At 42.5% G+C, this 16017-nt stretch overlaps 1 protein-coding gene across 6 annotated transcripts in view; it reads left to right on the plus strand.

The window, feature by feature from the left end:
• The window catches only part of CTBP1 (C-terminal binding protein 1), a 441341-nt gene extending 437815 nt beyond the window's left edge, over positions 1-3526 (plus strand). For 5 of the 6 annotated variants that reach the window (XM_078148244.1, XM_020992251.2, XM_020992256.2 and 2 more), the window contains one exon: positions 2463-3526. In XM_078148244.1, the coding sequence (XP_078004370.1) occupies positions 2463-2649 (187 nt within the window). In that variant the 3' untranslated portion in view covers positions 2650-3526. The remainder of the gene's footprint in view (positions 1-2462) is intronic. The other variant, XM_020992252.2, reaches the window with a different exon arrangement.
• The last annotated feature ends 12491 nt before the right edge of the window (positions 3527-16017 follow it).

Consider the following 16017-nt stretch of genomic DNA (forward strand, 5'->3'; position numbering starts at 1 on the left):
AAAGGGCTGAACAGTTGTAGACTGTTCAGTCATGTCCCAAGGTGTTTAGTGAGTATTAAGTTACCAGTATTTTGTGGGATAGCAGATGTACATGTGAAACATGAACTATTCATATCTTTGTCTTTGTGATATGAGAAATAGACTCTGCCTTCTTATCTCAATAATAATAATAATTGCCAGCACTTATGTGGTGCTTTAAGGTTTGCAAAGCACTTTGCAAAGATTATCTCATTTTATCCTCACAACAACTCTAGGAGAGAGGTACTATTATTAAATCCTCATTTTTCAGATGAGGAAACCGAAGCTAACAGAGATTAAGTGAATTGCCCAGAGTTACACAGCTCATGAGTGTCTAAGGTTGGATTTTAAGTTAACCAGGTCTTCCTGACCCTGGGTCCAGTGGTTCTCTATCTACAGTGACATCCAGCTGCCTCTTTTCCTGGGATCTGTGATTTTATCCCTGTGGATCCTCCTCTCACTCTTGTCCATCACAGCCCTTGTGTACATTAAGGAAGCCAGTTCACTAACTGTTATGGCCAAAAAAAATTCATTACTCACTAGCCAGCGTTTTGGTGAGAAGAATTTTTGTGATCATCCAGCATTAAAGACTTAGAGGGGCAGCTAGGTGGTGCAGTGGATAGAGCACCGGCCCTGAAGTCAGGAGGACCTGAGTTCAAATCCGGCCTCAGACCAAACACTTGACACTTACTAGCTGTGTGACCCTGGGCAAGTCACTTAACCCCAATTGCCTAAAAAAAAAAAAAGACTTAGAAAATTGACCTTCAAGTAACATTTCCAGTAATATATGGGGTGGGGGTGGGGGTGGGGGTGGGGGGAGGAATCATGCAAAGTAAGGCTAGAGAAAACTATGGACCCTAAAAATATATATATATATATTACAAGGTAAAATACTTGTGACCAAAATAACTATAATACCAAAAAATTGCCAAACCTTGGTAGCAATAACCTGCTTCCTTAAAACAATATTTGATGTGATTGAATCCAGGTCTGACCCAGCAGTTTGGCCAGGGCACATCTATGGACGCACAGGTATTGTAAGGTTCAGCTGAAAAACTGGCAGATGCTCAAGGGGCCACTGACGGTAAAGTCCGTCCCCAACCCCTGCCAACAGGGAGCAGGATGTTAGCAGCAGGCAAGGCCTGCTCAGCCTTGGTGGTCTAGGTATTGCCAGGAGTGAGACGAAAGGCTTCATAGTCACCAAGCATCTGGAAAGGCCATGTCTCCGCTCAGTCTGGCGTTCTGAGCGATGGCGTGGCCGGCACGGGAAGCACAAGCAGCACGTTCTTGGGCTTCTCTGGGCTGGTGAGCAGGAGGTGCCTGCACTTGTCAGGGGCCGGGGAGGACGTTCTCCTCTGGTCATGGCTGTTGCTGGACCTCTTTTTAGGAAGGGGATGTTACAGTGGAAAGGAAAGCCATATGCCAGAAAGGCAGGTTATGAAAGGAATGTCACATTTTCGACAATTTTTTCCCATGGAAACATCATAATATCTGGAATTTTGGCTGTATCCTTTAAAGGAGAATAAAATAGTGATTTGGTTCAAAGTATATTCCTAAACTGAATGACAGAAGCCATAGCAGGCCCCCTTTATTTACCCTGGATAGCAGAATTTTTTTCACTAAATGTTCTTGCTTATCAACCTAGCTCTGCAGTTAGATATTCTAGCTAAGATGAGGCCAGTAACGGAAGCCTGGGCACGTTGAATAAGTTGTTTTTCCAAGTTTAGAGGTGATAGATAGTTGCTTCTCAGTTTGGCTAATGTGATCTAAAAACTTCTGCTTCCCCAGCCTGAAGAGGAAATATTTGAGATATACCCTTTTCCCCTATGGTTTTAGATTCAGAGCATTTTCCCTTAAGAAGAATTTAGCAGCAGCAATGGCTGTTTCATCCTAGAGTGAGCTCCCAAAGGAGCTGGGTGTGTACAGTTTCCTAGAGTTCTTCACTGACAGGGCTGATCCCACATTAGAGTGCTGGGCTAGGTGGGGCACTGGCTGGGGTCTTCGCATCAGCCCTGTGTACTCTTCCCTATGCCCACTCTTGTGAAAAGGAGCTTCAAGCCTGGCATCCCAAGGACTGGCTAATCCCCATGTCATTCAAAAGAGACTTCTTAGCAGTAGGCACCTAATAAATTACCTCTTCTCCTCACTTTATGGATATTGAAGTTAAAATGAGTCTGTTTCCTTAGTACATGTGCTCATAATGAGAAGTGTCCTAGAAGCAGACTTAGGGGTTAGAGGAAAGCAGCCTGGAATTACAAATCGACAGCTGTGGTCCAAATACAGATGATGGAGAGAACAAGTGGTGCAGGGAAGCAATCTTGCTTTTTCTCAGAATTCCAAAGGAGGCTTTGGCTCGACAAGCCCCATGGAGTGGCTCCAAGATTCCTAGTGGTCAGCATGGCCCTTAGGGATCTTTACTGTGTGTTGTTCTTTACCTCTTGCAGCAGATACCCTCCAGGTGTGGTGAGCGTGGCTCCAGCTGGCATCCCTGCAGCAGTAGAAGGAATAGTCCCCAGCGCCATGTCCTTATCCCACGGGCTCCCCACTGTGGCCCATCCTCCCCATGCTCCTTCCCCTGGCCAAACCGTCAAACCAGAAGCTGAGAGAGACCACCCAAGTGACCAATTGTAGCCTAAGAAAATAGCATTCCCAACATTGGAGCTTTCAACTTTGAAGATGACGTGGAAAAAAATCTGGATTTTTGAATAGAGGCAAAACCATGAACTTACAGGAGACCATAATTGTTTTAGAAACTGGTCCAATATACAGATATAAAAGGCAAAAGGTATGGGAGGTGAGAAGAAGATTTGGAAAACTTTTTTTCCTCCGTATAAATTGTAGTTTGTCCCCCGTCCAGTGGACTGATTCACTGTTTCTGTGTCCTATGGGTTCTTTGTTAAGCAAGAGAAGTTAGTAGTTAATTATATCATGAATGTACTTGTCTGTGTACAGTTTTTAGAACATTAAAAAGGATTTGTTTGCTTAGCTGTCAACAAAAAAAGAAAGCAAAAAGGAGGCATTCAAAAAACCAATTTTGAGATGATTTTTTTTATATGTTAAAACATGCCCCAAGATGAGGCAGTTGGCAAACTTCTCAGGACAATGAATTTTTCCCATTTTTCTTTCTACGCCACACAGTGCATTGTTTTTTCTACCTGCTTGTCTTATTTTTTAGACTAATTTAGTAAACAAAAGAAAAACCATTTCTTCTGATTTGGGCATGAATTTCCCTTCTTTCCAAATGAAGACAACATTGCAAAAAGATTTTGAGGAAGATAGAGGTTTTGTATAAATGAGCATTGTGCTTTTGGTCACCAGTTAAAGTATATATTATTGGTGGTTTGCAAAAAGGCACTAGACTGCTGAAGGGTAGCAGCATTTCATCGCCTACATTGATTCCTTCCTGGTAATGTGGTAGGCTAGCAATATTTTTGGTTAAAATCATGTTTGTGACTGTAACCATTTGTATGAATTATTTTAAAGAAATAAAAATCCCAGACAAATATTATATGTGTAACATTTTTATTTCTAGTCATTTTTAGCCAACTGTTAGTTCCATCTCTTAGCTGTCAGTTTGAATCTTACCATTTTGAGAAAACTTGATTTTCCATGGTTGCTAACAAGATGTTGATAATGCCCTCTTGGAAGCTGACAAAGAAGCAGGCCTCACCTTCACAGATTCCCCTCCACAATTAGATAGAGATGGAAAAGATAGTCTAAGAACAAAGTGTCGCGTAGTTAAATACAAATTAACTCATTTTTTCCCCTTTGAGAAGCATTGATTTGGGTTATTGTATTAAAGCTGAGGGTCTCAAGTGTATGGTTCTATTCAGTGCCATCCCAGCAGGTGAGCGGACCCCCTCAGACAAGAGAAGTCGGAGCCGCAGGCCCTAATACAGGGATGCAGAGAAAAAATCCAAACTCCTTTGGTGGACCTTTCCTTCAAGTGGACTCACAAAGTGTGTTTGGTAATCAGTAAGTAGGAGGAATTCTAGGGCCTTCAGACACACTCCCTGTTCCTATACATAATCAGGCCATAATGTGAACAGTGACTTTTGAGAGGAAGATAATTTGAAGTGTCTCATTAATATCCATTTCCCTTCCAATGAATTCCAATCCCTTTACTTCTTCTCTGACTGGCCTGGCAGCAGGAAAGCCTCTCACTGCTTAGATGTTGCATTCATGAACAAAAGGCTGGTTGTCTAACAGCAAAACTGAAACGGCATGTCCAGAGGTGGTACAGCTGAAGCTGATGAAAATGTAATTGGGAAATGTTTAGCAAAATAAATAAAAAGACAGTACTATATGTTACAATGTTTATTTGTTGCTTTCTAAATCAATCTGCAGGCTGCAGAGATTTGTTTCTGTTTGAGTCTGACACCGCTGATGCAGTCTGTCAGACTGATGGGAAGCTGGCCGCAGGACTTGGATGTTTTCATGACCAAAATGACATTTGAGTTGGGCTTTAAAGGATAAGTAGAAATTCCACAGGGGGAGTACATGAATGAGGAATTTAGCATAAATACCTAGTAGAGAGAGGTTAGACTGCTCACCTACCAGAATAGCCTTACTAGCCAGAGCTGTCTTTAGTTAAAAATTGCCTACCACAGCCATTTTCAGAAAGAGGAAAAATTGTTGTTGTTCAGAATTATCCAACTCTTTGTGATGCCATTTGGGGTTTTCTTGGCAAAGATCCTGGAGTGATTTCCCATCCAGCTCATTTTGCAGATGAGGAAACTGAGGCAAACAGGATTAAATGACTTGCCCAAAATCACACAGCTAGTAAATGTCTGAGGCCAGATTTGAACTAAGGAAGATGAGTCTTTCTGACTCCAGGCCTGGCACTCTATCCGCTGTGCTACCCAGCTATCCAAGGGAGAATGGGCAATGATATGAAAAGACATGCCTGGTAACAAGAAACTTAGGAATATGTTACAGTCTAGGGCAACATAGAACTGGCATTAAAATGAAAATTCATGTCACTGAGAAGTAATTTAAATAATTATTTCTTCCCCTGCTTTGCTTTAAAACTTGGAGTCAAGTCCCTTAACCTCTCTTCTACTGTCTGCTTACTTACATGGGATTTAAGGATTAACGTTCTTGGGACCCTAGTAATAAGGAAAGAGTGAGAGGGCCCTTAGTTGTCCTAGATAAGCTCAACCTCCCCCAGACCCAAATGAGCTACTTTCTAAGGTTCCATTGCTGAATTACCCAGTAATCAGATCATGAAGAAGAGGAGTTACTGTGGGACTGGACATGGGCAAATGTTCTGATTTTCAGAAAAGGGAATAAAATCATCTACAAACTGTCAACCAGAAATCAAGCAAATAAACATGTGTTTTGTTAAGCACCTACTATGTGCCAGGCCCTGTGAATACAAACACAAAAGTGAGACAGTCTTGCCCTCAAAGAGCTTATGTTTGTCACAGATAGGTAGATACAGGATACACACACACACAAACACAAAAATTATGATGTTGGGGGGTGGGGCCTACAACAACAAGGGTAATGAGGAAAAGCCTGTGCAAGAGAATTGGTGTTCCTAGCACTGAGAAAGGAGAGCATTCACAGATGGGAGCCAGCCCGTGGAAAGGCATGAGCAGTAAGCCAGGCCATTCTGGCTAGAGCATGTGTTGTGAGGGAGAGTGGTAAGTCATCTAACTGAAAAGATAGTCTGGAGCCAAACCACAGAGGTCCTTAAATGACCACGTAGGAGATACGGTTTTATTCTGTAGATGGTGGTGAGATGACATGGTCAAACCTGCTTTTAGATTATCTGTTTGGCAGCAGCATGTTGACATGTTGAGAAACTTGGGGGCACCAACTGGGAGGACATTGCAAGTCTAGGCAAGAGGTGATGAAGGCCTGAATCAGTATCGTGATTAAGGGAAAGAAGGGGGCAAATGCAAGTGATGCTGAGGAAGTCGAGACAGCAAGAGTTGGCAGGTGATTGGCCTCCATCAAGAAAGAAGCATTTATTAAGTGCCTGTCATGTGACAGTGCTAGATAAAAGAGGTGAAGGATGAAATGGAAGTGTCAGGAATGACCACTAGGCCACAAACCAGAGTGAATAGAAGAGTGATGGTATCCCCTACAGAAACAGAGAAGTTAGCAGGACAGTTGGGTTTAGGGAAAGACGAGTTCTGTTTTACACTAGTTGTTTTTGAGGTGCCTAGAGGATGTTCAGGTTTAGATGTCCAGCAGGAAATTAAGAGATAGGAGACTGGAGCTCCAGAGAGAGATGAGGGTTGGAGATGTAGATTTGGGAGTCATTTGCAGATGGTAGTTGAATCCATGGTAGTGAAGGAGATAACCGAGAAAGAATGTAGAGAGAAAAGAAAGAGACCACGAGCAAAGCCCTCAGGTATGTACATGTATAGGAGTGAGGCAGAGAGGGAGACACAGGAAGCCAACAGACCGATAGGAGAATCAGGAGAGAGCAGTATTATGAAACCCATGGAGCAGAGAGTAGCCATAAGAAGGGGGTGGCCAACAATGTCAAACTGCAGAGAGGTCAAGCAAGATGAGGACTGAGAAAAGGCTGTTAGGTATTTACCAGCTAAGGGAGCACTGGTAACCTTTGGAGGGAGCAGTTTCCTTGAACCTGAGGATGGAAAGCCAGACTGTAAAGTCAATCAGTCACCAGCACTTATTAAGCACTATGCCAGGCTGTGTGTTAAGCTTGGGGAAAGGAAAAGAAAAAAGACAATCCCTGCCCTTAGGGGAGGGGAGGGTGTTAGAAAGGATACCCACCACAGGGGCATGATGAAGTCCTGCAGCCAGGGGTAAAAAGCTGAGATGCCCTCCTCAAATAGAGGATCTAGGAGGAAGGAGCTCAGTCAGAAAGAGGGAGGGAGGGAGGACCCCAGGGACGAAGGGCACTGAGGAGCTATGAGTTGCAGAGTTGATATGATCTTGCAGGAAGACAAGTTTCTGAATACAGGATGAAGTCCAGGAGAGCAGCCAGGTGAGAAGTGAAGAACTGAGAAGTGAGGAGGAGGTGAGAACGAGGAAACAACAAATGGAGGCAATTTTTTCTAGGAGTTTGTCAGTGAAAAGGAGAAAAGTTTTAATAAAGTCAAATAAGCTTGGCTTCAGTTCTTTGTAAAAACAAGAATCCATTATCAAGGAGATGTCTTGTGAACATACAGAAAAGGAAGCAGTGATCACAAAGCTATAGTTTCCTCAAGAATACCAAGACGTTACTGGTATTGGTGATGGTGATGGTGGTGGTGGTGGTGGTGGTGGTATTGATGATAGTGTTGGCGATGACGGTAATGGCAGTGGTGGTGGTGATGGTGGTGGTAGTGGTGCTTTAATCTAGCACAGTTACAGTAACTGGCACGTAATAGCATAATACTAGGGTACATAATAAGGCCCTTAATAAATGCTTGTTGAACGTAATTAAATCGAACAGATTACGCCAGATGAATCTCATTTCCTTTTTTATTTTTAAACAGGATTACTAAACTGGTAGATTAGTGGAATGCTATAGATTATATATAGCTTACCTACATCATAGCAAAGTATCTAATAAAGTCTCCTGCTATTTTTGCAGCAAAATTGAGAGATTTGAGGTTGAAAAAGAATATAGCTAGGTGTATTCAAAGTAGTTGAGCACTGAGATCCAAAGAGTAGTTATAGAATTGAAGCTAAAAGGTATGTTATAACTCATTAAGTCCAACCCTCTTATTTTAAAGATAAGGAGACTGAGGGCCTAAGTGTCTAAATGACTTGCCCAACATTACACAGGCAGTAAGTGGCAGAATCTTCTACCCAGGGGTTGAACTCAATGACCTTTAAGGTCCCTCTAGGTCCTGTACTTCACTGTAGGAATCCCTTCTAAATTCTACCTAACAGGTTGGAATCCATCCTTACTATAGACACCTACAGTGATAAAGAATTCACTTACAAAGCCGGTTCCATTGTTGGATAGTTCTAACTGTTAAACAATTCCTCCATGTGTTAGGCTGAACTCAACCATAATAGTTATTAAAAGTTACATGTCAGCTTGGAAGAAGGTCTCTAGTAGAAGGCCCCAGGGATCTTCACTTGGCCTTGTGCTATTTAACGTTTTGTTTTTTTAATCAATGACTTGGATAAAGGCATGCTTATCAAGTTTGTTGATTAAAAAAAAAAGCTAGGAAGGATAATTAATAAGATAGGGTTTTTTTTAAAAGTTGAGATTCAAAAAGATCTTGGCAGGCTAGAATACTGAGCCAAATCTAATGAGATGAAATTTATTGAGGATCAATGTAGTCTTCTACTTGGCTTCAAATAATTAAGTTCATAAATATGAAAGCAAATAACAGTGTTTATAGAATGCTTTAAGGATTACAAAGCATTTTGCCAACATTATCATCTCATTTTACCCTCACAACAACCTTGTGAGATAGGTGCTAATATTTTATCTCTATTTTACAAATGAGAAAACTGAGGCAGACAGAAATTAAGTGACTTGCCCAAGATCACACAGCTAATAAATAACCGGGGACTGGTTTGATTTCAGATTCTCCTGATATCAGATATAGTCCTCTTACTCACTACCACCTAGGGGCATAGCTAAACAAGCAGTTTGAAAAAGATCTGGGGGTATTCATGGACTGCAAGGTCAGTGAGTACCATTGTGATATGGCAGCTGGGAAAACTAAAGCCATTTTCTTATATTTGAAGGGTTGCCCTGGACTCTATGCAACATGTTTATAAGAGAATGCCGTCTCTTCCCGTTTCCAAACCACGAAAAGGAATAATTAGCCAGAGTGGCCGAGGTTTTCACAATTCATACTCCAAACCAAACTCCCATTAGGCATTTGATTAATTTCAAAAGCCACTGATGAAATCAAAAGTCCAGAAAAGCTTAAAGCTATATTTGATCAAAAGGAAATCTGCTCATCCTAAAAAACATTTAATCCAATTTATCCTTATGTTTTCATATTATTGTACATTATTTGGTTTGGTGTTTTACTCAAATGTTTCTCTGAACTCTTCTCTTTGGATATTGCCTCTGGTGATGCTGAGCAGAACTCATCTGGCCAGTCCTTTATGTACAACTCTTGCTAATAAGTTTGCCTTAGGAGGTCCACTCCAAACGTGCTTGGAGCTCTTTCTCACTTTCTCTGTGAATTGGGAAGTGAGGGTACCAGTGATCAGACCATCTTTTTCTATCATACACTTCCCTGACAGCCTTCACACCCATTTTTCTTCATCGTTCCTTATTTGCTATATGTTGAAGCCTTCTCATACCCACCATTCACCTCTCTATTGGCTTCTGTGTGATAGTTATTCTTAATTCCTCTGAGACTTTAGTGTTCCGTGACTTATGGTAATACAATGCCAGTGTAATATGGTATTTAAAAAGATGGGCCTTTGTTTCTGGGAGAAGTCTGGGGGGAGGGGTCATTAAGTGAACTTTGCAATTTACTGAAGATAATCCAGCCCACTTTTTGGGACCATCTTATTTTCCATTTTCAGTGTTATGTCCGGAGTATGTATTGTGATGGATAAGGTTGTCTATCTGTAGGTTGTTCATCTGGCTACATCATACCATGGGCTGGACCATCTCCAGTTGTCCTGATCTAGATCTTTAAAATAGGATTTTCTAGCTAAGGGAATACCAGAGATGGCAAATGATTTAGAGATCATCTAAAAGAGAAAGAATTGAAGTAAAGTGACATCTACTAGAACAGTACAGCAAACATTTTATAAGTACTTACAATATGCAAAGTACCACACTGAGGGAAGAGAGAGGTTTGAGATAAACGAGTTCCTACACAGACTTCACAAGGGTTTAATAGCTCAAACTCCTAAACTGAAGCGAAATAAAACACTAAGCACAGATAGAGTATGAAATTATACATAACAAACACCTTACAGAAGTGAATACAAAGTGCTGGGAGAAAGTCGAGAGAGAATGTGATTTTTAACAAGGAAAATTCTCCTGGAGATGTCCTTTGAGTCAGGGTTAAAGAATTGGTAGAAATTCAGCAGATAAAGGAGAGGGAGGGGCTCCCAAGATCAACGGTCATTGTATGTTATCAATGTTAAATGTGTATGGATTCATTATAGTGGGATGTATACATCTAAATCCTGAATTATAAATGTAAAATCCTAAATTTTCTTTCATAGGTCAAATGAAAAAATGAGTTAGACTTTTCATGGTTTAAAATACATAGACACATGCCTGTGTATGTGTGTGCACACGTGTGTATGAATATATTGTAATACTGAGCCAAATCTAATAAGATGAAGTTTACTGGAGATCAACGTATTTCCCGAGCAGACTGAATTTCAAGTGATTTAGGAATGTATTCCCTGCTGATCAAGGAAGGAAAATGTTCCAAGAACAGGTATCCCTTTTCTACCACCATCATTGGCCACCCACATTGGCAGAGAAAGATAATAATGGGCCTCTGAAAGGCTACAGAAAGAGAACCCACGACAGATGATAATCCAGCAGCACCTCCGGAGACACCACACAGCCCTACAGAGAATAAAGAAACATTTAAAAGAGAGGGCACACAAAATAACCCTCCTGCAAGGCTAACTAGGGGATACTCAGGGGGTAGACTGCTTCCTCTTGTGAGAAATCATTCATTTGGACCCGTGCTCTATTCTAATCAGTATTGATCAGTTTGATAGTTTACATAAATCATGTAGGATAATTAGATGAAATAGGTTCTTATAGTTGGGCTTGAATTTTAATGTGATGTTCACTTCTTGTTTACCAAGTTACGAGGCTTGCTTGCACAACCACAAGAATGCTGACAAATAGCTCCTTCCTGTTTTGCTCAAATTTCATGTCCAAACCCAGCATGGGTGGGATGCTGGGATTCTTTGAATGTCCCCCAACTTATTTTTTTTACCTCTGCAACTCTCTCTCTTGTCCAACACAAGCAAGTGACCATCTTATGACCGTCTTATGACCATTTAGTCAGTGGAAATACCCCATGTTTCACCCAACCAGAGACCCAGCCCCGTGCTGACAAACCATTTCTAGCAGATGCATCAATTTTTGGCCCTTGAAGCAAGATCTATCAACCAATGGGATTCTGTATTTTATGTAGCCCTTCTAGAGTGTTCAAGTATCCAATCTGGTACCAAGCCTTATAAAAATAAGGCCCTGGAAGAAGGGAACATCTCTGATCATGAGGAAGATCTGAGGTCCACTTCATTAGAGGGGACCATGGATCCTTTAGTAAAGTCCCATTGGATCGGAGTTCTACCTAAGTGGGTTTTCTCGCAGATTGGGTGATTATAATCCCCATACCCTTTTGGATCTGCTACCCAGAGAATTCGTTCTCACGTGTGACCGTGGGATTCAGTCCATCTCTCATTTGTGACTTGAATCTTGCTGTCATCAGAAAATTACTTTTTTACCTAAGTAGTTGATTTGGACAAATCTGTTTCATGGTTAAATGTGGTGTATGTTGGCCAAGAAACTTATTAGTGGAAACATCTCCAACTTATCGTTTACCATTCAGACATTGACCCTGCCAAAAAAAAGCCATAGAATTTCAAGATTGTAAGGGAGGGGCCTCAAAGGCCAAAAGTGCAACCTTTAATTGTTCAAAAAGTCATTTTACAACGTACTGCACAAGGGTCACCCAACCTTTGCTCAAAGATATCCAGTGAGGGGAAACCTATGAGCCCCCAAGACAACCCATGCCACTCTAGGATACTTCTCCTTGTTAAGAACTTTAACCTTGTTATCCAAACCTAAATCTGTCTCTTGGCAGCCTCCACCCATTGTTCCTAATATAGTACCACTCTCTGTAGCCAAGCAGAGCTAGTATGGATAATAGACCACGATGCCCACACACACACACACACACACACACTACCACACCCTAAAAGTTTTCTCATTTCTGGATTAAACATCCTTCATCTAATGTTTTACCATAGAATTTTGAGGCCCTTCTCCATCTGGTTACCCCCACTCTGAGTATTTTCCAAATAATCAATGCTCTTTCTAAAATGTGTCACTCAGAACTGAGAAAGAAAGAGTAATCATAACAACTGACATTTATATAGAGCTTTATGGTTTTCACAATACTTGTTTTCTACGTATTATCTCACTTCAACCTCCCAGCCATCCATGGCAGAAGGTGCTATCGTTAGACCTATTTTACAAATGAAAAGCCTGATGCTTTAAAAAATTAAAAAAAAAAAAACAGCAGCCAACCAACACCCCTAGGTTACTTGTCCAGGATGACATGGCTGGTAAGAGTTTAAGGGAAGATTTTGCTGTGGAGGCAATCGGGGTTTTGTCCAGGGTCACTCAGCCAGTAAGTACATGAGGTCAAATTTGAACTCGGGTTTTCCTAACTCCAAACTCAGCACTATGCCTGATAATGACTCTGATAAGGATAACAATAAAGATCATGCAATGACTTCTATGAAAGAAGGAAGAGGAAAATGAAGAGGAAGGGGAAGAGGAAGAAGAAAGAACAGCCACAGCTCCTATTTTTGTGATGCTGTAAAGTAGGTGAGAGGCAGTGTGGCACAGTATGGGTAGAGCCCTGACCTTGGAATCAATAGGCCCAGAAATTCAATCCTGCCTCAAACACTGGTTAATTGTGTGACCCTGGGCAAGTCACTTGATCTTGCTTGGCCTCTATTCTCCCATCTGTAAATGGGAATAAGAATAACACTTACCCAACAGGTTGTTGTGAGAGTCAAACAAGATAGCATAAGTAAATTGCTTTGCAAACTTTAAATCACTATATAAATGCCAGCTATTATTGGAAAGACCAGGATTCAAATCCTGCCTCAGTCATTTACCAGTTGTCTGACCCTAGGCAAATCACTTAGCCTTCTAGGTTATTATTATTATTTAGGATGGGGCCCATCTCTTAACAGATGAAATCACAAATTTTGGATGTTGTTTTTCCACAGACCGTGAGATTGTAGGATTGAGATCCGGAAGGGACCGTAGAGTCCAAACTCCTGATTTGATGGAGGAAAAACTACTGCCCAAAGAGGTCACAAAGCTAGGAAGTCTGGTACCCAAATCATGAGACTCCAAGATCTGTGCCTTTGCAATCTCAAAACATGGCTTCCCCCATCTCAAGAATGGGAAGGGGACTAGAGAAGTTATGTAGCCTTACCCTCTGCCCACTGAAGGAATTTCTACTCTCACCCCATCCCAGAGTGTGTGTGTGTGTGTGTGTGTGTGTGTGTGTGTGTGTGTGTGGTGGGGAGAGGCTCTGGGGCCTCCAGCTGGGATGTCTCTGGGCTGAAAAGGATGACTCATGAATCAGAACCGCCACTGGAACCAAATTCCTTACAACCCAAACAAGCATTTTCTAAAACAAATAAACAGTAATTAAAAGCAGGAGGGAATGTCGAAGGATTGGGAGGTATTTAAAAGGGTAACCAAGAGCGGAGACAAAGCAAGGAAATGATAGGGTTCAATTCCTTTAATTTGCCTTTGAGTGACCACCTAGGTGGCCAAGCCAGCCCCTTAAGTCCGTGATTAGGGGGCAAGGCGGTACCTGCATGGTGGCATTGGGTAAGTCCCTCCCTTCAACTCCCTTAGTCCAGTTTTCTTACCTGTAAACGAAAGGAACTGAACTAGAAGGCCTGTAAGGTCCCTTTCAGCTCTAGACCTTGAATCCTAAACCAAGAACAGAACCCGGGGGAAATGGTCTGCCTTAGCATGCGCTCTCTCTCCTTTCCTCTCCCTAGGAACCCTCACTGGCTCCCTATAAACTACAAGACCCAAGTCCCCACTTCTCATCCTCACATTCAAGGCTTTCCACCTGCTGATAGCCCGCCTCCTCTTTGTTGTTCAGTCATATCCAGCTCCCCTGACCCCTGCTCTCACTGCTGCACCTGCCTTGAGGGCCCTCTTCTTCTCCTGACCCTTAGCTATGTTTTACCCTTCCTATGAAGACCAGCTCACGCCCGACCTTTATATGAGCTTTATATGTCTCCCGTAGCCCAAGGAGAGCTGCACCCTCTTATTCTACTGGGACAACCCAGTTAGAGAACTGGCCTGGGGGTCAGGAGATGCATCTCAAACAAAGGTTTAGTAACAAGAAAGCTTGAGAAATTAATAACTGGTGCGTGCACTATTTGGAAGGGAGTGTGTGTGTGTGTGTGTGTGGAGGGGATGGGGGATAAGAAGGGATAGACCTAGACTGGTAGGAGGAAGCCAGATTTGAAGAGGACCTTGAATGTCAGATTAGGGAGTTTGTAATATATTTTATTTAATAGGCCGTGAAGAGTGATATAAAATACAAACTATATCGCATCCAAACCGAAGCACCCACTGTTCCCTGGGCTTAGGCATTAGCACACAGGCCATTTCTCACGTCTGTGATCGACCATTTACTACACTTGGGATGTACTAGACATCTAGAGGATGCAGTAGATAGAAGTCTGGGCCTGGCGAGTTCAGGCTCAGCCTCAGACACTTACCAGCTGTTTGACCCAGAGTGAGTCATTTAACCTGTTAGCCTCGGTTTCCTCAACTATAAAATGGGAATAATAATAACACTTACCTCCCAGAGTTGTTGTGAAGGTCAAATGAGGTAATATTTGTAAAGCTCTTAGTGCGGGGCCTGGTATGTAATGGGCACCTGATAAATGCTGGCCATTACTACTACCACCACCACCACCACCACCACTACTACTAGTACTTCTACACTGGGATGTGTGGGGCGTTTAGGAGGACTAGAACCTCTGGCAGTAGGGAAGCTGAGCCTTTTTCAGAGCTGTTCATTCACCTTTGGCATCTACCCAGCACCCAACTCTCATCTGTGACTCCAAGGAGCTGTCGCACGCACAGCAGCCCCATCAATCATCTTGGCAGGAAGACTAACCCAACAGTCCTCAAACCCATTGGTCAGTGGGGGGGGGGGGCCATCTGCCCCACGTGTTTCCAGTCTTCCCCTGGCAAGACCGGGCAGATGAGAACAGTTTGTTCCAGTGGCCAGGAAGGCGACCAAGGCAGGTGCCGTGGAGTGCTCAGGTCATCCCCAGTCTTCCTGACTTTGATCACTCAGGAAGATGGAGTGAAGCTGATGACTTTGTGCACCTCTGCCTCATTTAAATCCAGCGCACCTGAGCGCCAAGACGTCCCCCCATGACATCATCGGTCCTCTTCGAAAAACAAAGTGTGAACGACTGCTCCTGCTGCTAGTATTAGTACCACCACTACTACTGTACTTTCTCAGATCCAGTTGTTATGGCTGCTGTCTTCACTTCCTTCAAGCTCCAGCTCAAGGGGCCACCTCCACCATGAAGCCCTCTCTGATCTCCCCCCAGCTGATAATATTGCCTGCTCGACGTGTTTTCCTTGAGCATTTCATCTGGGTCTTTCTTTTGCCTCTATGCTACTCTCCTTTGAATCATCCTATTTAATTCTGTGCATGTTCTGTATCTCCTTCAGTAGATTTATGACACTGGAAGTCAGGATCTGACATGTTCCTTCTTCGTCTCCCCAGTGCCAACATGGAGTTCTTTCAAATACTGTGGATGATAGATTTAGAGCTAGAAAGGACATCTAGTTCATCTAGTCCAGTCTCTCCCTTTTACAGATGAGGAAACTGAGGCTCAGAGAAATGAAATGATTTACCTTCAATCTCAAAGACAGAAAGTGGCAAAGTCAGGATTTGAACCCAGGCCCTCTGACTCCAGATGCAACATTCTTTCACTTGTATCACCATGTCATTATCTCCTTTTTTTTTCCCTGAGGGTTTTTTTTTAAATTTGGTGTCTTTTTAGCAGTCTAGGAGTTTGCAGGGGGAACCCCTTCCCTTGTATTTAAGATCCACTTAATTAGGCACACACTCCTGGCTCCTTCCTCCATTCCCAATTATCTTATTTCTCCCAAGTAGACCATGGAGGTTTGGCTGATGGCTGGTTTACTGCTGAGAGGGAGTCATGAGATAACAGATTTAGTGTTGGAAGGGGGCTCAGAGACCATCTAGTCCAAGACTCAGAGTAGTAGAGAAAGGGAAAGCTGCCCCATTATCTAGTCAGCCTTCTTCTCAG

Source organism: Phascolarctos cinereus, unplaced genomic scaffold (assembly GCF_003287225.1).
Source record: "Phascolarctos cinereus isolate Bilbo 61053 unplaced genomic scaffold, phaCin_HiC Scaffold_9;HRSCAF=440, whole genome shotgun sequence".
NCBI lineage: Eukaryota > Metazoa > Chordata > Mammalia > Diprotodontia > Phascolarctidae > Phascolarctos > Phascolarctos cinereus.